The sequence below is a fragment of the Anastrepha ludens genome, chromosome X (assembly GCF_028408465.1).
Source record: "Anastrepha ludens isolate Willacy chromosome X, idAnaLude1.1, whole genome shotgun sequence".
Classification (NCBI taxonomy): Eukaryota; Metazoa; Arthropoda; class Insecta; order Diptera; family Tephritidae; genus Anastrepha; species Anastrepha ludens.
The window spans coordinates 81116297-81142587 of NC_071503.1; the positions used below are offsets into that span (position 1 = coordinate 81116297).

At 41.4% G+C, this 26291-nt stretch overlaps 2 protein-coding genes across 2 annotated transcripts; one reads left to right on the forward strand and one right to left on the reverse strand.

The window, feature by feature from the left end:
- Positions 1-4137: 4137 nt before the first annotated feature.
- Positions 4138-4995, reverse strand: LOC128870267 (uncharacterized). The gene is made up of 5 exons (XM_054112867.1): positions 4927-4995; positions 4678-4866; positions 4393-4617; positions 4261-4323; positions 4138-4191 (listed from the first exon to the last, which is right to left on the reverse strand). The coding sequence occupies exons 2-5, from the start codon at positions 4720-4722 to the stop codon at positions 4138-4140; spliced, it is 387 nt and encodes a 128-aa protein (XP_053968842.1). The 5' UTR covers positions 4723-4866; positions 4927-4995.
- Positions 4996-11883: 6888 nt separating this feature from the next.
- On the forward strand, positions 11884-12408 carry LOC128870268 (uncharacterized). Its single transcript, XM_054112868.1, has one exon. The coding sequence runs from the start codon at positions 11884-11886 to the stop codon at positions 12406-12408; it is 525 nt and encodes a 174-aa protein (XP_053968843.1).
- The last annotated feature ends 13883 nt before the right edge of the window (positions 12409-26291 follow it).

The following is a 26291-nucleotide window of genomic DNA, read 5'->3' on the forward strand; positions in this document are numbered from 1 at the left end:
GGGGGGCACGTTATTGACCACGGTCCTGATCCACTCGAAGTTGGCCAGAGACGCGCACGTCACCTTTATGGTGCCGTCTTTTGTCTCATAGCCCTTCGCGTTGGCTTCCGGACCGGAGGCAATAACCCGACGCATCAGTTGGCTTTTGCAGTATTTGATTTCTGCATCCGTCAGCTGATGATCAGACCCCAGTTTTCCATACACAGCCACAGGTCGTGGGCCAGCAGCCTTCTCGCTATAGGATGGCTTGGCCGCACCCTTGGATGTGCTTGGGCGATGGTCCAGACAGACAGCTGTGCTGGACATTTTGTCGACGCGCCGATAGAGACGTGGCTCAGCTGAACCTTTTCCCGCCACATTGGCTGGCGCCAAGACCGCGCTCGTACCTTGGGGGGTCGTGGCTCTGCCATTGGCGGCAACCGCAGGGCAGGGAGGTGTGCTGCTTTCAGCCACCGTCTTTCTCCGCTTGCCTCGAGAGCGAAACAACTTGGGAGTGCCTGTGCCCACCGTGTATTCGGTAGCTTCCGTGGGTGTCACTTCCGCTGACCGAAGTCGTTTGGAAGACACAGACACAGAAGGGCCGGCAGAGCCACACGAGGATTTCTCCCGCATGAGCCTTGCCCGCCGCTTTCTTCTCTTCCTCCTTGCCGCGCTCTTCGATTTCCCTGCTTCTTTGGGAGGTCGTGCAGCCACCGAAGAGACCTCACAACTCAGGCCCTCAGAAGCAGGAAAACGTTTTTCAAACTCTGGCCTCCAGAATCCATGCCCCTGCCGCCGAAGCGGGTGGATTGCCACTTGTGTGGATTCCACCTGGAGTAATAGAACTCACTCTTGTGATGCCAGGGCTCCCTATCCACCACCTGGGACGCGCCCGATGGGAGATCAGGTAACTCCACACGGGAAAGTTACTGATCGCCATTCACTTGGAAGTGGCCAGGATGATTTTTTTACATATGGTTCAAACAACTCGCAACTTCCGGGACTAGCCCAAGTACGCTCTGGGTAGCTTCCGAACACCGGTTCGGCAGCGAGCAAATGTGAGAAGGCGAAGCATCCTAGGATAGCCTGTTGTGAGCTTGGTTTGGAACCCGCCACGTAAAAAACCCCTCCCCCCAATGAAAACAGCAACAAAGACTCGGATGAGAACCCCCACCACGGCATAAAAATCTTGCTTGCCAACTTCAACTCCAGAATGGGCAAGGAGGGAGTTTTTGGTCCCACAGTCGGGAAATTCAAGCAGCACTACAACACATTCGGTAAAGGACAGAGGCTGATCGACTTCGTCGGGCCCGAAACATGGTAGTCTGCAGCATCAGTTTCCAGCATAAGAAGATACACCAAGCTTCGTGGCTGTCTCCTGATCGAAAAACGCGAAACCAGATCGATCATGTTGTGATAGATGACAGACACGCTTAGTATTACTTACAGTATTTAGGATGTACGTATGATCCGAGGACTCAACATCAAGTCGGATCATTACCTCGCTGCAGCTAAACTGGCCAATAGGAACAACACCCAAAAATTATACCATAAAGTTTGGCGACTTACAGAAGGATTTAAGACCGGGGCGTTTTCCTATAAGAATAAAGACGGCTGGTGGAAACAAATCCCGAGCCTGTTAAATAGTGACAGCTACGCATGTCACAGAGGATGTGAAGATCCCGATACCCCAATCGGTGATGACGGAGCTATTGTTCCGCTATCCGACTATGACGAGCTGAATCCAAAGGAAGAGTGATTCTGCAATCTGTGCCAATTATCGCGGGACTAGCCTTCTAAATATCGCCTCTAGCGAGCATATTGTGTGAAAGGCTGAGGCGCACCATCAACCAACTGATTGGACCTTATCGCCAAATCTTGGAAAAAACACATGAAAGAAGAATCAACACACACCATCTTTTCCTCGAACTCGAAGCTGCATTCGACTGTACGAAGAGAAGTTATCTGTATGCCGTGATGTCTGAATTTAGTATCCCCTTGAAACTAACACGGCTATACAAAACGACGTTGCTCAGTACTTGCAGCACTATCGGAATTGGGAAGGACTTCTCCGAGCTTTTTGATACCAAACGAGGTTTCAGACAGGGTGACTCGCTGTCAAGTGACTTCTTTAACCTGTGGTGCGATTCACTAACACATTTTATCGATATTCGCTTTGTTATCTTTCCTTAACCACAATTTTTACGATTTTGCTATTCAGTAACCCATTTCATTACGAAAATCGACAAGACAAAATCAGCGGTTTGGTTAACCTGTCGATTATCGCGAACTAAACGACAATAATTTTGGTGTTGTTAAATCAAACGATAAAGAAGAATTAGTGATTTTAATCAAAACTGTGAAATTAGATGAAAAAAAACTTATTTAAAAAGCGTGAGTATGGCGTTTGAGTATTTGGCTTATGATTTATCGCGTGGAGAGGAGGAAGTGAGCCCTCAAATAGTTGATCGAAGCTTGCTCCGGCATGTGGACAATCCTTTCGATTTGGATGCAGGGGAGTTCCAGAAGTTATTCCGTTTAACTCCATACTTGACTGAGGACGTAGTTTCGCAGATTGACAGCCATCTTAGAGGTTCCAGAATAACAGCGATTTCGACTGAAAAACAGGTAAATTTGGTAACATTCAAGCTAATTCAGTTCTAAATTCTGCCTTTATACAACTAGGTTCTAGCTGCACTGCGATTTTTTGCAACCGGGTGTTATCAACGACCCGTAGGTGAGCAATGGGGAATATCTATGAGCCAGTCGTCCGTTAGCCGTAGCATTCATCGGGTAACAGCTGCAATCAACAGCTCCATGTTTTGCGCAAAGGTGAGATTTCCCATGACCCAAGTGGAGCGGTAAGCGGCAAAAGAAATTTTTGCTTCAGCAACCTCCCCGTTTGTGGGAGGTACCATTGGAGCTATCGATTGCACGCACGTGTCAATTTTGGCCCCGAAACGTCATGAAGAAGCGTATGTCAACCACCACGGCTACCATTCGCTTAATGTCCAAATGGTAACAACATAATTTGTAAAGTATTCAAGAATCAAGATTCCCTTTTAATGTTTTACAGATATGTGATCATGTGATCCTACACTTAAAATTTTAAACGTAAATGCCAAATTTCCGGGAGCACGGCACGATTCATATATTTGGAGTTCCTCTGCGGTGCGAATGGTTATGCAACGGTATTTTGAAATTGGAAACCATAACTTGTTTTTGATTGGTAGGCTTTTTAATCTATTAATAAATATATTTAAATAAAAATAAGGGAATTAAAAATCAAAAATTCTCTGCAGGTGATTCCGGGTACCCTTTGGAGCCTTGGCTGATGACTCCTCTAACAAACCAACCGGAAGGTACTCCGAAATTCTTGTACAATGAGGCATTGTGCAAAGCTCGTAACCCAGTTGAGAGACTTTTTGGTGTTCTTAAGGCAACGTGGCGGTGCTTGTCTCAACAAAGGACACTCTTGTACGATCCAGGATTTACTGGACAAGTAGTTAACGCGTGCTCAGTTTTACATAATATTCGTTTAAGAGAAGGAATATACCAGACCGAAAATGAATTCACAGAGCCCAGAACAAACGACATTTTTGTAAACCAAGATGCACCATCCTCAACAGCAAAGCGCATCCAAGACCGACTGATTGCTAATTTTTTTACTTAAATACTATTTTCACTCATAATCATTCCGCATACATATCTATGTGAACACTCGGGTATAAAAAGTTAAAACATTTTCATATTTATTGTAAAAACCTTTTATTGAACAAAATTACATGCAGATTCAATAAAAACAATTCAGTCTTTAACTTCAGTTTACATACAGTTTTAGGTTACAGGCACATACATCTATTTATATAGGTATGCATAAGCGTATGTACACATGGTTTATAAATTCAAAGGTCAGTCTATTTGTAAAAACGAAAACAATACATTCTAATTCATTTAATTAATGTTACTTAACATTACCACAGCTTGTTTACTTATATAATTCAAATAAAAAGTAACTTCAGGTACTAAAATAAACATTTGGTATATATGCACATAAAAAGGAAATGCGGAATTGGTTTCTAATCTACATACGATAGATTGCATTCGTTAGATTGTTGAATGCTTCTGCGGTAGCGCTTAAACCATTCCCCAATACGGCTATTGCCTCCGCCAGCATTTTATTCGCCTGGGCACTTGCAGAGCTGCTTTCGGCTAAGATCAATTAAAAAATAGCAAGAACAATTAAAAAAATGCCACTTTCATGTGTTGAAAATAAATTACTTTTAAAGCATCTGCTTGTTGTTTCGCGACTTCTACGGTTTCTACACTCGACTGGGCTAGCATCTATTAAAAAACAATCACCAATTGGCAAACATAATAAAATTATTTAACATTAAGTTCAAAAGAAATTACCTTTAGTGCATCTGCCTGTTTTTCTGCTATTTCCAAAAATTTCTTCCGAGCATTACCGTCTTCTTCCATGCGCTTTCTTTTCAAGCTCGCCCGTGGTGTTCTCCTGTCTGAGATGTGCGAATTACCAGACCTCAGCGTGAAATTTTCTGTAAGTGGCGTCCGTAAAGGCGACGGGGCTTCCGAAATCACCCTTTCATCTTCCGATTCGACACCCATTTGGATTACCTAAAAATTTACACACCAGTAAGTTACACTTTAAAACATACACTTCATGCAGTGGAGTACCTCCTCCAGTGGAATATTTTCAGGGGTTGAATCGTGGCCCTTCATATACTCCTCCCCTATAAGAGCAGACACCCGCCTCTCGAATTCCGTTAGGGGCTCCTCACTGATAGGCCTGTTTCCAGTTAAAGCTTCTTGCCTTCGCCTATTCCGTGCTTTAATGCTGGTGCGGCTTTTTAAGTCCCGCCATACCTTTTTAGGGAAATGATTAACATCTCTCTACTTTTAAGTCATAACACAATATTTTCTTACCGTTTGCCATTGATTCACCGTCTTCACTGCTCCACCCAGACTATTTAATTTTGTTGCTAGCTCGCTCCACTTTTTGTCGCACTCGAACTTACCATGGAGGCTTTGGAACCTAGATCCTGCTAGACCCGGGACTTCCATTAGATAGTCAAGCAGGCGATTTAGCTGCTCGGGTGTGGCACGGCTTCTTTTAGTAGCTGTCGATGTCATCCTAAAGCAATATACAAAAATTATTAATAAAACAATAAATTGAATAAAAATAAACAGTTATTTTATTGTACTTACTTTGTACATATATTATTGGTAAAAAACACTCACAATTGCGTTTAACAGTTTGGCGTCTATGTTTTTTTGTTTCTCTTCTTCATGTTATTCGCTCATTCTGACAATTAATTTGACAAAGATGCCACTCTCTATCAGTTTGAATAAATAGAAGAAAACAGCTGTTCAGTGTTAGTTAACATAAGTTGGTGAATAGCACAATCGACAGTGCAATCGATAAATACTGAAGAGAAAAATAACAATTGTCGAATCGATAAGAGTTAGTGAATCGCACTACTGATGTTGGAAAAAATCATGCGAGCCGAAGAACGACATCGCTCAGGCACAATTTCTTATAAGAGCATAGCTTTGCTGGCGTATGCCGTTGTTAGTTCTGCCTTTTCCAAACTGGATAAAGAGGCAAAACGAATGGGTCTGGTGGTGAACGAGGACAAAACGATGTACCTTCTGTCATCAAACACACAGTCGGCGCACTCGCGTATCGGCATTCACGTCACTGTTGACAGTTATGGCAACGACGAATATCGCAGGCGATGGAACGATGAGCTGTATAAGCTGTACGACGACATATGTAGACATAGCGCAGCGAATAAAGATCCAGCGGCTACGTTGTCTGGGCCATGTCATCCGAATGGATGCATACGGTGAGACACTGAAAATATTCAATGCGGTACCAGCTGGCGGTAGCAGGAGAAGGGGAAGGCCTTCTCTGCGTTGGAAAGATCAGGTGAAGAAGGTTTTGTCTTGGTGTGTCCAACTGGCGCCGGTTAGCAGAGAAAGAAACGACTGGCGCGCTTTGTTAAACTTGGCCAAAATCGCGTAAGCGGTTATCGCGCCAATTAAGAAGACGAAAAAGTAATTCCAGAGAACCAAATTTTAGACTTAAATATCTTAATAAAAAAGAGTTTGTCAGTATAAACGAGCTTTTGAATAAATATAAAAATATATTTTACGAAGAAGGGTTGAATAAGTTATAACGTTTACAAATAAAATTAAACATAAAATAAAGATAATCCACGAAGACCCTATATACATCAGATCTTACAGATTTCCCCAAATACATAACACAGAAGTTGAGAAACGAATTAAAAAAATGTTGAAGCAGGGTATAATTTCCCATAGCAAGTCACCATGTTCCGCACCAATCTGGGTTGTACCAAAGAAACTGAATGCTGCTACAATACAAAAATGGCGAATTGTAGTAGATTATCATAAGTTCAACGATAACACTGTAAAAGTATGTTCACATATGCATTAATTACCAAAAAATTCACAAAATTAATCTACCCGTTCACATATGGCAGATTACCTGCAAAATTGACAATCAGTCAATACTGTTGTGAAAGGTCTTTCTTCATAGAAATTATTTTGGTGGAATATTTCGGTGTTTTTGTTTTGATTAATTGTTACTAACGATATGAAGAAAATACAAGGAGAAGGAATTGGTAATTTAATAGCGCAATTGGCTGCTAATAATAAACAGTTGGAGGAGGTCCGTAAACGACGTTTACTAAGGTTTCAAAAATTATGGCAGCTATACGCATTCGAAATACGATATTACATTTTATAATAAGTAATAAGGGGACACACGTTTTTTTTCTGTTATATGAATGCATATTTAATAATACCTAAGAAGAAGATTTTATTACAAGTATGTCTACAAACCTGTTTTCCTTGCCGCCATCCAAAATGGATTGGATTGGATTTAGTTTTTACTTTAAGGCTTTTCTTTATACGCGTAAAAATAATGATCTATTACACAGAAAACACAAGGTTGTATGCCAAAAAGTATGGTTTTATGTAGGATTATTTTATAATCTCAGATTTTGGGAGAGAAATTTTGTATGGGAAATCTCACTTTTTAATTACGGATTGGGAGTTAAGCACGAAAAATTAGAGCAACTACTTATATGTGAACGTATTGCAAGCGACAAGTATCCTATATATTTACATATATCCATATAATGGATGAAATACTTGATAAGCTTGACATGCTTGACACAATTAACTAAACAAATGGATTCGGAAGATAGAATGAAGACGGCCTTTTCCACGCAGTCAAAGCCTTTTATAGGCTGAATGAAGCTAATTTAAAAGTACATGTCGAAAAAGCCGAATTTTCAACGAACTATAGCGAATTTCTCGGACATATTGCAACTTCTGAGGGAATGAAATCCAATGCTATTAAGATATATTCAATTTTGAAGCTTCCACTCCCGAGAACTGAAAGAGAGATAAAGCAATTTTTAGTGATAGTTGGCTTTTATAGGAAACTTATTAGGGATTTTTCTAAAATTTCTAAATCTTTAACTCAGTTTAAAAAAAAATGGCAATAAAATTGATATTAATGAGTAATATATTAACGTCAACAAAAGGACCAATTTTAGCATACCCGGATTATGGAAGAAAGTTTACATTGAAAAGGATCACCTTGTTTGCTTTGCAAGCCACACTCTTAATGAACACGAGTTACATTATTCCACAGAATTGCTGGCAATTGTTTGGGTAAGCAAATACTTTCGCCCATATTTATATGGTATCAAATTCATACCGGGAAAGGAAGTACTGTAACACTTATAAAATCAAAGATATAATAAGGACATATTTAATAGGAAAAAATTCAACTATTTTCATGCGTAACGATGCAAATTTTGTGGTATTTCAAAATCTGTTTAAAATGATTGTCAACAATAGGCAGCATAAAATATTAAGAGCAACTAACGAACTTGAGAGTATTAGAGGTTGTTCCGAATTTAAAACAAAAACCCTTTGAAATCCATTTAGAAGATCTTCACCAAGGAATTAAAAAGATGGCTAATCACTTCAAAAACAAATACTAGTTCGGGTATACTTAAAAGAAATTAGTAAAATTATTAACGAATTTGAACTTTGTAATAGATGTAAATGTGATCATATCACTCATAAACTGCCATTTTAAATAACACCACCTGTTTACGAGACAAGATACAAATTTGTAATAGACTTTTGGGAATGGGGCAAAAGCCAATACCTTACTTGTACTGATTTAAGTTTTAAATATGGTACTGCTGCAAAGGTAAAAACATTGAACTGGTTAGAAACAAAGCGAGCTCTAAAAAAATTTCAATACGATGGGACCACCAAAAGTACTGAAAATAGATCAGGATCAAGGCATAAATAATGTTAACATTAAGAACAGGTGCGATCAGCTTAATATACGTATTGAGAAGTAACTACAGGAAAGACTGGTATTGCAGATATCGAACGTCTACACAAGACACTTAATGAAAAACTCAAAATAATTAATAGCTCAGATGATAAAGAATTAAAATACATGCAAATCGAACAAACGCTTTTCACATAAAATCATAATGTAATACATTTTACAACCGGTTAGACGCCATACGATATTTTTTTAATCGTTTATTTCCTAAGTTTAATGCTCAACTTATAAAAGAAAATAGAATAAGCAATGCATTTATTTGCATATGAGTAGAAAACCCAATAGATCCTACTTTAGTCAATGCTGAAAGTTCCGGAAATAACAAAAAAAAAAAAACAATTAGAAGAGAGTTGAAATTATTCAGTTAATTGTACGCTTATTATATAATATTTAAATTTCAATGACATAAGTTTACGTTATATTATTTTTTCGGTTATAATATACATAGAATGTATGTTTTTATGTTTAGAATTACTTGAAGAACCAATTTTGAATTACTGCATTACATTTTTTTTAATTCATGATTAATTACGTAAGATTTTTTAATATATACAAGGTGAAGTCCAAAATAAAAAAGACTGGCGTAATAAAAATGTTTTTGATGGCTCCATCTTTTTAATTAGTGCGTTGGAAGTAACATCCCTCGCTGACTTCCAGTAATAGCATGGTGACATTCGGTATAGTGGAAGCGAAGTTATTGCGTCTGAAGTGTCAGTATGTTTGTGTCATCGGTACAAAAATGAGCTTCGAACAAAGAGTTTATATCAAATTTGTTTTAAAATCTGTGAAACGTTTACCGAAACATTTGAATTGATGAAAAAAGTCATCAAAATCAGTAATCATCGAAAACTCCATCGAAATTGTTCGTAAATTTATCAAAAACGAACCGAAATCATTGTTGAAATTCATATAATCGGAGTTGAATGTCTCCAAAGATTGATTTATCGCATTTAAACTGATCATTTGGGCTTACGAAAGGTCTGTGCACGTTCATTCCGTAAAAGTTAACTGAGGAACAAAAATAGCTGTTTTATAGCTCAGAATTCAACATTCGAAAAACTTCATTAAAGATAGAGAAAAAGACGAGAAATCTCTTTACAACATTGTAACCGGTGATGAAACGTGGTGTTTCCAACGAATGGAAGGTCCCAGACGAGCCACCACCCAAAAAATCGCGATTGGAAAAATCAAAAATTGTACGATTCCAAAGGAATTGTGCACAAGGAGTTCGTGCCAATGGGCCAAACCGTCAATGCAATTTTCTATCTTGGCATTTTGACGCGTTTGTTGCATCGCATTCGCTCTGAATTCCGCGAAGAAAGAAGCTGGCGCTTATTGCATGATAATGCATCATTTCATCGATCCACTCTTGTGACTGATTTTTTGTGACATTTAAATGACATTTAACCATCATCACTCACCGTATTTGTCTGAGTTGTGACGTCTTACTATTCAGAAAACTGCATTTGGCCATGCATGCGTCCTTAGAGGCCATCCAAAAGGCTTGTACCGACAACTGAAGAACATTCTGGTCAAGGACCTCAAACACCCTTTTTTTTGGGTGGACTTCGCCTTGTATATCTGTACAAAAAATAAGAAGAAAGAAAAGTCCTTTACTGCGCGGCTGAATTTAACGTCGGTGGGATTCTCGCAGTTGTTGACAAGATAGATCCAGCGCGTTTGCCATGTATAACACCGAAATCTAAAACTGCAGTTTTTGCCACAGGTCGATGAAGGAAACCAGATTTAGTTTCAACCATTGCGCTCCGAACTTGACTATCCTTTGACTTTAAACATCGACGATTTTGCCTTTAGGCCAGCAATTTTCGGGAATATTTTGATACACTATGCAATTATAAAGGCATATTATTGAATCCCCCTATGCCAAAAGCTAGCGAACTTCTGAATCTGGCACCAACGCTCACGCAGGTTGCAAGAGGTTGACGACTCAATAAGTAGGTGGTTTGGGAGAACAGCTTCGACATCTCTATCTTCAAGTGAAACAAATGTAAGTAGCTTGGAATGTATCAAAAACTCCACTTCACATATTGCATTCCGTAAGCTTTCATAATTAACACTCATCGATGGAAGAATTTGATGAAGTACAACTTTCTCTGATAAATTCTCTGATAATTCTCTTAAATTTGGTCTTTTTGAGTTTACCACAAATGATCTTTTCACTCGCTCTAAAATCAGTGCCATTGTCAGAAAATATTTCCCTATGATAGACCCGGCGAGATATAAAGTTTCATATTGCTATTATACGACGTTTGTTGAAAAAATAAGGTGAATTTTCAAATTTCGCGAGCTATGTACATTCGACTTTCAATTATTATATTTTTATATGGTACACTTATCTCGAAGATATTCGCACGGTTTTATGAATCTAGCATGTTTATTTTGTTTGTCAGAAGCATAAGTAAGCCCTTGGGGGAGCCTGTTATCCTTAGAGGGCGCGTCCCCAGGTGGTGGATAGGGGAACACCTCCCAGATATGGAAGGTAGGAGAGTTGGTCTCCCGCGAACCACACAGGCCGAACTCCCTTAACCCAAGGTGTGATGCGACCCGTGCCTATTGGGTGGGTTTGGCAGCCGGGGGACTAAACAAGGCTGTCTTTGAACGGAGCCCTCCTGATATCAGGCCGCCTCAGGTTGTAACGGTGGCCTTGCCATGGTATGGGGCGCTGCCATGGTCGACCGGTTATTTCCCCTAATTCCTCTTTGGTCACCGCGCATGGCGACATGAGCAGCCCCTTGGGCGGGGCAGGTGACCGTACGAACCAGAATAATGAAACCAACAAAAAAACAAAAATCGGATGGCGGCGAGAAACAGACGGACAAAGTGACGGAAAGACTAACGGACGCACTAACAGCACAAGACAGACAAACGGGCACACAAACTAAGCGACAGGACAAACAATCGGTCACTCATGACAAACTGGGGATCGGATCTTCCACGGAGGATGAGCTCCTGGCCTCTAGCCAGGAAGCAGTTGAGGGTAAAGCTGTGGGCCACAGCACGCCAACAACAATAAATGAACCTACAACATCCGCTAAAGCCATGGGGCAAAAGCGCGCCAATAAAGGCCCATCAAGGTACAAGCTCTACCAGAGGTCTCTCGCTATCCTTGGCAGGATTCATAAGAACGAGACCGAAGGTAAAGCTCATCCCAAAGATGAGGCTGACAGGGCAAGGTGTCAAAAGGTGGTGGACGAATATCTGGTATTCCAAACCGCCCGAAAGACAGAGGCCAAAAAACGTAGCCGTTCGCAAGACGAAAACCAAAGGGCAACAAAGAAGCACAAGACCTCAGTTCAGGGTGCGGTTGTCCCCAAACTTACCAAACAATTCAGTGAGGTGGCAAGGGACCATCTTCAAATGGCACTGGTGGACGAAACTTCCAACCGCGGCAAACCTGTGCTTAAAAATGGTCGGAGATTGAGGCTCGGTTGTCTCGCATAATCGTCGACCATGTCATGGCGAACCCGGAGGGTCAATCGCCAGGTTTCGACTTGGTGGAAGCGGTTCGCGGTTGCCGGGTAATCAAATGCGATGACCAGTACTCATTGCATTTCCTGACAAAAGCGATTGGCGAAATTCAGAACAGCTGGGATGGCTTGAGGCTCAAGCTCATTCCAGCTAGCGAGATACCACGAAGGCCGAGGGCTCGCATCTGGATACCAAACATGGAGTTTGAAGCCAATCAGTTAATTCCCTATCTCCAGGCTCACAACCGCGCAGTGCCGATGGCCGATTGGCCGATCATCAAAGCGGAGGCTCCGCAAAAGCACAGCGTGTCGTTCCTCCTTCAAATTACAGAAGAGAGCCTTGAACCACTGCAAAAAGTTGAAAATAAACTTCGGTTTGGCATACGGAAGGCCCAGCTGAAGATATTCCGTTCTGCGAATCCGGAGGAGGAGCAGGATGAGGTTGACGGCATCAGCGAACTGCTGACTGGCATGCAGTTAAATAACGCCGAACCTGCGGAAGCAAACCAATAAAAAATGGTTTTAAAGGTTGTCCAAATTAACCTGCAGCATTCGCAAACTGCAAAGCCTTAATCCAGGAACCCTGGGTGCGGAGCAACGAGGTGAAGGGGTTCCCTGGAAGAAACTACAATCTGTACTATAAGCGTACTCAAGGTAATCCTAGATCATGTATTGTAGCCAAAAAACACTTAAACATATTTTTAATCCCATCATACAGTTCACAGGATGTGACGGCCGTTGGGGTGGAAGCTGCTGACGGTGTCAGCATCACACTTGCATCCATCTATATGGCACATGATCGGCCAGCACCGCCCGAGGAGGCTTGTGGGCTTGTGCTTGAAGGAACCAGAAACAAAACCCTGCTACTCGGATGCGACGCCAACGCGAGGCATGCGTTGTGGGGAAGCTCTGAGACAAACGACCGAGGTGAGTCTTTATATAATTTTATTATTAATACTAACTTATCGGTATGTAACAGGGGTAACACACCCACTTTCGCCTTTCCTAGTACGGAGTACTTCAGAGGATGGGAGGAAGTGATTGATGTTACTCTACTGTCTGAAAATATCTCAGTTAGGGTAGATAATTGGAGGGTATCCAATAAAAGGTCCTTCTCTGATCATAGTTGGATACTCTACGATTTGGATGTTAAGGTAGATCCACCCCTACCGTATCGAAATCCTTTAAGAACCAACTGGAAGAGGTTCAAAAATGCAGTAAACAATAGGTTAGGAGAGATTCCTATCCCTCAAATCACTCTCACGGAAAACCTTGAGAGTAGGGTCATAACACTGGAAAAGGCATTTAGTAGGGCCTACAAAACGTCCTGCCCCATAAAATTTAGCAAAAAAACTCACCCTCCTTGGTGGAGCAGTGAGCTCTTAAAACTAAGGGAAAAATCTAGATCAACGTTTAACCTCAGCTACTCGACGGGAAATTGGGAATTGTACAGAGAAAGTCGGAGACAGTACAAAAAGGCAATCAGGGCCGCCAAAAAAGAGAGCTGGAGGGAATTTTGCTCGTCAATCGAATCCAACAGGGATTCTGCTAGGCTCAGCCGCGTTCTTTCCAAAGACCACTCAATGGCTTCTTGGGTCAAGAAACCTGATGGAACTTGGACTGCTACAGCAGAGGAATCGCTAGAGCTTCTGCTAAACACGCATTTTCCGGGATGCAGCGCTTACGAAAGTGAGAGGGGAAATATTAGGCGGAGCCAATATAATCCACAGCATCTTGCAAATGAAATTATTACCAAAGAAAAAGTTGCATGGGCAATCAAATCTTTCTCACCCTTTAAATCTCCGGGGCCAGATGGGATCATTCCAAAGATGTTACAGGAAACCTTGGACTGTATCCTACCGTGGCTAGAGGAAATTTTTAAAGCGTGTTTAAACTTAGGCCATATTCCAGATAGCTGGAAACTAGTCAAGGTCGCCTTCATACCAAAAGTAGGTAGAAGAGGACATGAATCAGCGAAGGACTTCAGGCCAATCAGTCTTTCGTCTTTCCTGTTAAAAACCTTTGAAAGACTTTTGGATATGCACCTCAGAAGGTCTTTGGAGAACTCTGGTATATCAACTGCACAACACGCATACCTTAAAGGCAAATCTACGGAGACAGCGCTTTACGAGGTAATCCGAACTATAGAGGGCTCTCTAGAGAGCAAACATTATACCATGGCGGCATTCTTGGATATCGAAGGCGCCTTTAACAATGTTAGCACAGATGCCATCCAACGGGCGTTGATAGACCTGGAGGTGGACAGTTGCGTTAGTAACTGGGTCATCTCCATGCTAGAAACCAGGATCATCAAAGCTAATATGGGTAATATCAACATAACCAAGAAGGTCCACGGGGGCACTCCACAAGGGGGAGTATTATCTCCACTTCTTTGGCTATGTGTGATCAGGAAAATCTTAATAAAATTTAACGGAGGTGGGGTAAAAGTGGTGGCGTACGCTGATGATGTGGTGCTAATGGTGTCAGGACTGTGTCCAAATACGATCAGGGGGATCATCCAAAGGGCGTTAGGCGAGCTTAACTCTTAGGCCACAGGATGTGGGCTAAGTTTAAACCCGCGTAAAACAGAACTTATGCTTTTCACCACCAGATACAAGGTACCAACTTTCACCCTACCAAACATCAACGGACAAACTCTGTCACTATCAACCAGTGCAAAGTACTTAGGAGTAATTCTGGACTCCAAACTTAGCTGGAAGTTAAACGTCGAAGAACGGGTAAGGAAAGCAGAAATTGCTTTATATGCCTGTAAACGTATGCTTGGAAGAAGATGGGGTCTTCAACCTAAGCATACATTATGGCTGTATAAGGCGGTTATACGACCAATTTTAACGTATGGCTCGGTAGTTTGGTGGAAAGCTCTGGAGAGGGAGTACAACACCAAATTACTCGGCAGAATACAAAGATCAGCCTGTGCAATAACGGTCGGTGCAATCAGATCATGTCCTAGAGAGGCTCTCAATGCACTGACACACGTTATTCCAATAGACCTACATATAAAGAAGGCGGCAACCATGAGTGCATTTAGGTTAAATGAAGCGGGTCGCTGGAAAGAAAAAACTTATGGTCACGCTAGTCTATTATTGCAACAAACTCAGTTAACCTCGGTGAGGACTGACTACATCGTCCCGATGGTAACCTTCAATAGGAATTTTGCCACACTATTTCCATCTAAAAAAGAATGGAATAAGGGATTCTCTCTAAACACCTTCGATACCACAGTCTATACAGATGGCAGTAAAATGGATTGTGGTGTCGGAGCTGGTATATATTCTCATAGACTTGGAATTGAAAAATCTGTGCGTCTCCCTAATACCAGTAGCGTCTTCCGAGCGGAAGTACTAGCAATTGGGGAAGCCTGTAGGTTACTAATCGCAGATTTCTCTTTCAAGGGCAAAATATCGCTATTCTTTCGGATAGCCAAGCTGCAATCCAGGCGCTGGATGCGACTATAACAACCTCTAAAGTGGTGGAGCAAAGTAGGAATAGCCTCACCAACTTGAGTGAAAACCATAGAGTAACCTTAACTTGGGTCCCGGGACACCGGAACATAGAAGGTAACGAAAAAGCTGATGAACTGGCAAGAGGGGGATCTGCCATGAATAGCGCTCTTGCAGTACCAGTACTCACCCCACTAGGTGCGGTCAGGAATGCAATTTCCCTAAAATACCTTCGAATTGCAGAGTGTAGATGGAGAGACCAGACGAAATGCAAAATCAGCAGATCGTTATGGCCCACCTACAACCTCAAGCAATCGTCGACATTAATAAACATGAAACGACGGGACACCTGTAGACTTACGGCAGTCATAACTGGCTTCTGGTCTATCGGAGAACAAGCCGCCAAAATGGGCATCCCTCACAACACATACTGTCATAGTTGTAAACAACCGGAGAAAAAAGAAACAATCTTCCATTTTCTCTGTGAATGCCCTGCCCTATGGAAGGACAGAATGTCACCCCTCTGGAAACCGCTGTGAGAGTCTCGAGCAGCTGTCTGGCTTAGACGTCAACAACCTAATAAGGTTCCTAAACCGCACAGACTGGATATAGTCCTGCTGCAAATAACTGTTAAACAATTTGGTAACGAGGATGTGGCAACAAAATGGTGCGGAAGCGCTAGTTGGATTCTGGATGAATCACCACTCTAACCAACCAACCAGCATAAGTAAGACAAGTGTTTTCTGCTATCTAAAAAAATGGATGAAAGAAGTTAAATTAAATTTTGTGTAAAAAATGGAATTAAGGGCTAAAAAGTATGAAAGGTTGACAGTGGCATACGGTGAGAGTACTCTGAGTCAAAAAAAAAAGATTTACAAGTGGTAAAAGCTTTTAACAGAAGGTCAAGAAGATGTGAATGACGACGCTCGCTCTGGACGCCCCAGCACATCAACAACCGATGAAAATGTTGAGAAAGTGAAGAAAATTGTTATGGAGAATTGTCGAATCACAGTTAGTTAGAAGTTGCCGGAGATATCGGTATATCGGTGGCTCATGCCAACGTCACATAAGCATCGCTCAGGAATTGTTGAATGACGTCAACGGTGATCCAGATTTGCTTAAAAGGGTCACAACTGGTGACGAATCAAGAATATATGGTAATGATATCGAAACCAAATCCCAATTGTCCCAATGGAAGATTCCAGGAGAGCCAAGAGTCAAAAGCAGAAAATCGCCGAACACGCAAAACACTTGTATTATTTATGCCTCTCGCAAACAAACTTAACATGATATATTGCTAAAACCGTGAACATATCTTTGAGACGAGTGTATCAACATAAACAAGTAAAAATCGAGCGTCGAATGTACGTGAAATTTGAAAATTCACCTTCTTTTTTTAACAAACTCGTATATGAACTGGCGTCAAAACTGCAAGCTCTGTGTATGGCACGGGGGTGAATCATGTGAAAATTACACCCCATCTTTTATTACGCATTCTACCGTCGACAGTTGATAGTGGTTCGAAGTAATCAACGCTGGCGTATGTGAATGGCTTTTTGCCAGCAGAGAGTCTAGCGACAGGCAGCGCTACCATATGGGAGACTTGCGGCATAGAAATATTATTTTTGTATCGTTGACATTGCTGGCGAACTTTTTTATAAATTACGAGGGCAGTACTGTGTCCGTATGTGGTTGATTATAGCTTCGTGCATCTGATAGAAAAATTGTTCATGAGCCGAACGGACTATAAGGAAAGTTTTATGGTAAAAGATTGGCCAAATCTTCAAAGAAGACTATCTGAGCATATTTGATATGAAATTGTTGAACCTTTTGAACCATTTCGAAAGATCTTTTTCGCGAAGGTCTTTTAGATGACACGGTTGCACGTAGGATATCGGCGTAAAGCATAAATGTTGCCACTGCTCAATCCAGTTAAGGAAGTAAGCTTCACGGTGTTCAAGAGTGGTTTTTCGATATGAAAAAGATATTTTATGACTTTTTTCGTTTCGTCATTTTGCGAATAAATCTCGTTGCAGTGCTGCTAAAAATCCAGGACCTGAACACTTCAGATTGTGGTTAGCGCTGGTAGAGACCTTCGTAGCTAAATCGGTAGGATTTTGTTTGGAGGGTAACCATTTCCATTGACTTATGTTTCTAAAATCTCTCCTACATTATGCATTACGTATTGGTGGAATATCCTTGGGTCCATTCGAATCCAACGTAGCACAGTTCGCGAATCTGTCCACCAAAACATAGACGTAATGCCGATGCGTTGTACGTTGATGAACATTGAAGCTAACCGTGTACCTATTACTGCTGCTTGCAATGCGAACCTTGGAATCGACAATCGCTTGAGCACAACGACTTTAGATTTGCTCGCTACGATCGTGGTAGATATGTAAATAGCGTCGACGAATGTGTGGAACTCGACACAATCAGCATCTTTTAACAAAAAAGAGTAGCAGCGAGATATTTCGACCGCCATTGATGACACAATATTTTTGCAACGGCACCACTTCGTATAGAGTTCGTCGCATAATGGATCATCCTATGGAATCCCGGACCACCATACCCTTTGCACAAGGGTTCTCAATCCTATAGTATAACAACTAATAAACTCCAGTATAACATCCTCCGTTAATAACATTACGGCGAAGTCTCACAAACCTGCAAATATACCTGCAATTATCGCTGTTAGGATCCTAGAACATATCCAATATCTTCATAGTTGGGGTCCACTGTTCTCCATTATGAACAGGTGCATGATCATTAGTTAGTTTCTCCAACACCACCTTTGAATTTGTTGACCAACCTCGTATATCAATCCCTGCGACACGATGTATCTCCTTCACCTTCCTAGTTCTAGCGCTAATTGCTCGTCATCTTCACTGTCACTTAAGTCATCAACATAATGACGTTTTTTTACAGCTTCTGCATCCCGGGGAAAAATATGTTTACCTGTTTGCCGCATACGAAGTAAGCGATACAAGGAGCGCAGTTAAGACTAAACACTAATGCTCGCATCACATATGTAAATGCTTGGCCTTTGTACCATATCGCCACCTAATTTGTTGGGCGTACATATCATCATCCCGAATGTTTGTTCGGTAAAACATTTCTGTAAGGGTATTCGGCCCACTCTGAATTCCAGCAAAATATCAATAAGTGGATTAAGCACATTGGGTCCACTTAAGAAAAAATGATTAAGTGACACACCATTTATCAATTAGTTCCTTAACCAACAATGGGTTGTGGAGATGCACGTGTAGTTGGCATGCCTCTATTGTATTGCAAATGCTTCCTACACAGAGGGCGAAATCAACAAAACATTCTAACTTGTCCTTCAGAGTAGGCAATCCCCGAGCTCTATTAACCATGCGTTCGAGTATGTGTGAATAATTTTTGGTACCATTGACGGCAAAAACAAGTTTATTTTTGACCATGTCGCGTGCTTTGCCTTTGAGGCTTGCCCAAAGCCTAATCGGGTTTTCTGTTTCTGTATATCCGGCGACTGTAGTACTATATTCGAAGTTATATGTATATAAATAGCGGTCATTCTTCAGGATCACCGTTGAATGGTGGGAGCTGTTTAGAATCGCTTGCCGAACAACATTGGAGCGGAAATCAACGAAACTTCGTTGAATTGCACAAAAATTTTGTATTTACTGTTCTGTCCTTTACTGTTGCTTTATTTCCATTTATTCCTTTAGCCGCTCCAATTGAAGATTACGCTGCACTACGCTTTTTTCAAATTTATCATGTGGCATACCCACCTGCTGCCGTGATGTTACTTCTGTGAATTTGTTTGGGATATAGCTTGACAAACTACATTCAATGACTGGCTATAAAAATTGTAAAAGTTTTTTTTTTGAAATAATGACATGTTAACATTTGAAATGAAAAAGCTTCTATATTTTTCGTAAATTTGACAATTTGACAATTCGTAAATATGATGGCTGATGACATGAGTTATAATACCACAAAACAAATTAAAAAATAAACAAAGGGTAAGAAAATTCCTTGTTTGTAAATTTTTAATGAATGGCTTGTTAATATTATAATTTAAAGATCTAAATTAAACAATATAAAAAATAAGTGCCGCGACTTATGGTACCGTCCACCACAGGACCCGGCACTTGAAGTGTAACCAACTTCAGACCGCTCGCACAGTGTGATTGCATTAAATTTGGCTGGAAAATCACAACCAGCGATTGTTCGCGAGCTTGAGCACCTTAAAGTAAATAAAGTTTTTGCTTATCGCACTATTACTCGTTACAATGATATTGAAGCCTCGCGAAACGTTTTGGAGGTGGTCATCAAAAGTCTGCAACGTCACGTGAAATGGTTCAAAAATTGAAGAAGCGACTAGAATGAAATGAAGAAATCCCCGACGACATGCTGACGAGAAAACTTTTCAAATTGAGCAATACGTAAACTCCCAAAACGATAGGGTTTATTTAACTGACCGTTCATCCGAAAATTTGATTCATCGATTGGCTACCAGGAGGCAGCACCCGCCACAGGTAACGGTTTGGGCCGCTGTAACCGCAGATGGGCGCTCTCCAATAGTTTTCATCGAGCCTGGCGTAAAGCTAAATGCGAAATATTATCGGGAAATTATTCTCGGTACCTTCTCACAAAGCTCGAGTGATTCAAGAAGGGGAAAAACAGCGTTCCGAACTTCATATCGTCCACCCAATGGCTCTCGAATTCACCAGACGCTGAAAAAAGCCATTGTCCGCGAGTGGGCCAAAATACCTGCAAGGCACATACGGGCAGCTTGCGATATGTAAAGTGATTCTTAATTTTGTATTATTTCTACACATTTTCTTTACTTTGAATTGGATACAAGTAGTTTTCTAAACTAAACTTATGACCTTTTTAATTGGTTACCCTTCGAGTGCCGAACCCTGTATTAAACAATGAGCAATATTCGAACATCATTGTATATGGTAAATTTTTTAGAACAATATTAGTTATGTTATCCAGGCCAGATGACAGTTTTGTTGGAAGGTTCGTGAAAATATCGATTATTGTGGCCGGATTGCCGAAGAAATTATATGTCTTGCATATTTGATTTCTTATTTTCGTGAAATGTAGTTTTTGTGTAATACAAAGTATCAAACTTTTTTTAATATCAAAAAACTGGTTGAAAATCTTTATTACTATGTTCTGAGTATAAGTATCAGGATCATTCTGCTTTGCAGTGTGATCAGATTACATATATGTGGAGTTAAGGATAAGGCCTAGTTTTCTTCTTCGGATTTAGTTTCGATTTTCGTTTTTTAATTTTATTCAATTCGAGTGTAGTATATTGCCTGAAGTTTTTTTTAATTTTTTCAGCATGTCCTGAGTCTTGAGGGTCTATTGCAATCAGCTTTCTTTTATAGTAGTCATTCGATAATTTGTTAATATTTTCTTTTAGTAAAATCTTAGTTAATTTAAGCCTAGCTTTAAGATGTGATAGTATTTCGTCCCGGAGTATTATTTCGCTTCTATTGTGTTTCTTATTAGAGAGAGAATATTACTTTTTTGGTTATGCAATTTTGTGATGATAGTATTGGGTTATATTATATTTTATATGCGTCAATTTTTGGAAATTTAGGAATATTTTATAAATACGTATAAATGAATGTCTATTTCCGTATTTTCTAGATTTCTTTCTTTGGGTAGCGGAGACTCATATGAAAGTTTCTGTATGATTTTATATATCTATATATAATTGCTGTCACCGAAGAAAAGTACGGCCCAGCAGTAAATATCATCCATTCTCTTAGTTTTGTATGTTACCATTATTCTCACATTCGCATTATTTCTTACGTGCACTCTATTTCTCTTATGTTATGAGCATCTCTCATTATTTGCGTATATACATACAGTAAGCATGATTGGTGTGGTGATTCTTCCAGAATCCAACTAGCGCTTCTGCACCATTTTGTTGCCACATTCTTGTTACCAACTTGTTTAACAATTATTTACAGCAAGATATGGTTCAGTTTGTGCGGTTTAGGAACCTTATTTGGCGGTTGACGTCTAAGCCAGATAGTTGCTCGAGACTCTGGAACAACGGTTTGCCCAGGGTTAAAGTTCTGTCCTTCCATAGGGCAGGGCATTCACAGAGGAAATGGACGATTGTTTCCTTTTTCTACGGTTGTTTACAACTTTGACCGTATATGTTGTGAGGAATGCCCATTTTGGCGGCTTGTTCTCCGATAGACCATAAGCCAGTTATGACTGCCTTTAGTATACAGGCGTCCCGTCGTATCTTGTTTATGAATGTCGGCGACAGCCTCAAGTAGGTGGGCCACAACGTCCTTCTGATTTTGCATTTCGTCTGGTCTCTCCATCTACAGGATGAACGATATGAAGTGTTACCAACTACCAACTGCTTGTATCTGTAAAACAGCTCATGACATCAACGTCAAAATTGTCTAATGACAGTTCAATATATTGTTTATAAGCCATCAAAAACATTTGCGTCTCAATTTTGTTGAATTTTTTTTTCTGACATGGAATTCAAATGTAATAGTGTGATATTTGGCTGGAAAATCACAACCAGCCATTGTTTCTGAGCTCAGTTACCACATCATCAGCGTACGCCACCACTTTTATCCCACTTATATTAAGTTTTATTAAGATTTTGATGATCACACATAGCCAAAGAAGTGGAGATAATACTCCCCCCTGTGGAGTGCTCCTGCGGACCCTTCTGGTTATGTTGATATTACCCATATTAGCTTTGATGATCCTGATTTCTAGTATAGAGATGACCCAGTTACTAACGCAACTGTCCACCTCTAGGTCTATCAACGCCCGTTGGATGGCATCTGTACTAACAGTGTTAAAGGCGCCTTCTATATCCAAGAATACCGCCATGGTATAATGTTTGTCCTCTAGAGAGCCCTCTAGTGTTCGGATTACCTCGTAAAGCGCTGTCTCCGTAGATTTGCCTTTAAGGTATGCGTGTTGTGCAGTGGATATACCAGAGCCCTCCAAAGAGCTTCTGAGGGGTATATCTAAAAGTCTTTCGAAAGTTTTTAACAGGAACGACGAAAGACTAGTTGGCCTGAAGTTCTTCGCTGATTCATGTCCCCTGCTACCTACTTTTGGTATGAAGACGACCTGGACTAGTTTTCAACTATCTGGAATATGGCCTAAGTTTAAACACGCTTTAAAAATTTCCTCTTTGGAATGATTCCATCTGGTCCTGGAGATTTAAAAGATGAAAAAGATTGCATTGCCCATGCAACTTTCTCTGTGGTAATTATTTCATTTGCAAGATGCTGTGGATTATATTGGAATATAAAAGCTCTAGCGATTCTTCTGCCGTAGCAGTCCAAGTAGCATCAGGTTTCTTAACCCAGAAGCCATTGAATGGTCTTTAGAAAGAACACGGCTGAGCCTAGTAGAATCCCTGGTGGATTCGATTGACGAACAAAATTCCATGGAGTTCTCTTTTTTGCCGGCCCTAATTGCCTCCTTGTACTGTCTCCGACTTTCTCTGTACAATTCCCAATTTCCCGTCAAGTAGCTGAGGTTAGACGTTGATCTAGATTTTTCCCTTAGTTTTAAGAGCTCACTACTCCACCAAGGAGGGTGAGGTTTTTTATGAAATCTTATGGGGCAGTACGTTTTGTAGGCCCTACAAAATGCCTTTTCCAGTGTTATAACCCTACTCTCAAGGCTTTCCGTGAGAGTGATTTGGTGGATAGGAATCTCACCTATCCTCTTGATGACTGCATTTTTGAACCTCTTCCAGTTGGATCTTAAAGGATTTCGGTACGGTAATGGCGGATCTACCTTAGGATCCAAATATTAGAAGATCCAGTTGTGATCCGAAAAAAAACCTTTTATTGGATACCCTCCATTTGTCTAAACTTACTGAGCTGTTTCAGACAATAGAGTAACATCAACCACTTCCTTCCATCCTGAAAGTGGGAGTGTTACACCTGTTACATACCGATAAGTTTGTATTGATAATGAAATTATAAAAAGACCTCGGTCGTTTGTCGCAGAGCTTCCCCACAACGCATGCCTCGCGTTGGCGTCGCATCCGAGAAGCAGGATTTTGTTTCTGGTTCCTTCAAGCACAAGCTTACGAGCCTCCTCGGGCGGTGCTGGCCGATCATGTGCCATATAGATAGAGGCAAGTGTGATGATTTCCACCTCAACAGCCGTCCCATCCTGTGAACTATATGATGGGATTAAAAATATGTTTAAATGTTTTTGGCTACAATACATGATCTAGGATTACCTTGAGTTCGCTTATAGTACAGATTGTAGTTTCTTCCCGAGAACCGCTTCACCTCGTTGCTCCGCACCCAGGGTTCCTGGATTAAGGCTATGCCAACGTTCTCCTCCCCTGGGAGAACGGTTAGGTTGTCCGTTACAGTCTATGAATGCTGCAGGTTGATTTGGACAACCTTTAAAATTATTTTTTCTTGGTTTGTTTTCCCAGGTTCGGCGTCATTTAACTGCATGCCAGTCAGCAGTTCGCTGGTGCCCTCCTCCACCGCATTCGCAGAACAGAATATCTTCAGCTGGGCCTTCCGTATGCTGAACCGAAGTTTATTTTCCACTTTTTGCGGTGGTTCAAGGCTCTCTTCTGTTATTTGAAGAAGGACCGACTCGCTGTGCTTCTGCGGAGCCTTCGCTTTGATGATCGACCAATCGGTCAACGGCACTGAGCGGTTGTGAACCTGGAATTAACTGATTCGCTTCAAACTCCATGTTTGGTATCCAGATGCGAGCCCTCGGCCTTCGTGGTATCTCGATGGCTGGAATGACCTTGAGCCTCAAGCCCTCCCAGCTGCTCTGAATTTCGGCCGTGTCTCAATCTCCGACCATATGTGAAGCACAGGTTTGCCGCGGTTTTGTCCACCAGTGCCATTTGAAGATGATCCCGTGCCAGCTCACTAAATTGTTTGATAGGTTTGGAGACAACCGCACCCTGATCTGAGATCTTGTGCTTCTTTGTTGCCCTCTTGTTTTCGCCAGGTATTCGTCCACCACCTTTTGACACCTTGCCTTGTCAGCCTCATCTTTGGGAGGAGCTTTACGAATCTTGCCAAGGATAGCAAGAGACCTCTGTTAGAGCTTATACCTCGATGGGCCTTTATTAACGCGCTTTTGCCCCATGGCTTTAGCGGAGGTTGTGGGTTCATTTATAATTGTTGGCGGGCTGTGGCCCACCGCTTTACCTTCAACTGTTTCCCGGCTAGAGGCCAGGAGCTCATCCTCCGAGGAAGATCGGATCCCCAGTTTGTCATGAATAACTGATTGTTTGTCCTGTCGTTTAGTATGTGTGTCCGTCTGTCTGTTCTATGCTGTAAATGCGTTCGTCTCTCTTCCCGTCACTTTGTCCGTCTGTCTTTCCTTCAATTTGTCATCTGTTTTTCACCGTTATCCGATTTTTCTTTTTTGTTTGTTTTCATCATCTGGTTCGTACGGCCACCTGCCTCGCCCAGGGAGCTGCGCATGACGCCATGCGCAGTGACCAAAGAGGAATAAGGGAAAATAACCTGTTGACCATGATAGCGCCCCATACCATGGCAAGGCCACCGTTACAACCTGAGGCTGCCTGATATCAGGAGGGCTCCGTTCGAAGACAGCCTTATTTAGTCCCCCGGCTGCTAAACCCACCCAATAGGCACGGGTCGCATCCCACCTTGGGTTGAGGGAGTTTTTTTTTATAGTTTAAGTATTCGGACTGTGTGGTTCGCGGGAGACCTACTCTCTTACCTTCCATATCTGGGAGGTGTGCCCCTATCCACCACCTGGGGACGTGCCCTCTAGGGATAACAGGCTCCCCCAAGGGACAGTAAGCATAATTACAGTAACATACATTCTGTTGCTATTTTTTACATATTTACTAAATCTAACTGTAATATCAGGCCACTCTGACCAGCTATAAATATGTGTCAGTTGGTGTAAATCGGAGTAGTCGTAAAAAATAAGAACAAAAATACAAAAAGTTTTAAAGCGCACGGACACTGTTAGAAATTTGTCGTTTAATTTAAAATAACACGACTGCCGCGCTTGAAAATTACTCGCAACAATTCTTTAAACCTTTTTTGCCGTAATTCTTTAAAACTGTTTTCCCGTTAAATTAAATTCTATAAAACTTTTTTGCCGTGAAATTAAGTTTGTGACTTAACTCAGTTTTAATATAAGCTATAATCGACAATATGGACAAAGAAACAACGGGACAAAGTTATGGAAAATGTGACGCAGCTAACAACGAGAGTATGGTCCAGTGTGACACCTGCGACATACCACTGCGTACGTAGCAATGTGGCTGACGAAAGCTGGAGCTGTGAAAGCTGCCAGAATCACGCATCGACCTCGAACGCACATCCAACCGCGTTGTCACCCCCAACTACCAAGCAAGGTAATCCGCTTCTAAAACCTGCGACTAATATAGCAAATTCTACCGTCTCTGCTGGTAGTACTCCAACTCCAGTATCCACGAACTGGTGTTTCGAGCCCCGTAAATCAGTTCAGGGATCGCAACTGTCAAGTGAGTATAAGCCAGGGCTACAAAAATTCACAACGCAAATGACATCTCGTACACTCTACCAAAAGTATTCTCGTCGGTGCAGCAAGAAGGTATACGAAATGCCCAAGGTATACAGATGCCATTCAACTCCGAAATATATTGAAATCTTTAGCTTGAAATTGCAACAACATTATTTGGATAACAAATATAAGATTCTTTCGCAGTATAACGAGCTGGCCTCATCCAGCGCTTCGATGCCCTCTCTTAGCAATGGGCCTACACCTGATCAATTAGCAGCAAGGCAGGCCATACATAAGCAGCTCCCAACCTTTAATGGCATCCCTGAAGAATGGCCGCTGTTTATTAGCAGTTTCCATAACAGCACCACGGTCGCAGGATACACCGATGCGGAGAATTTAATTAAATTACAAGCGAGC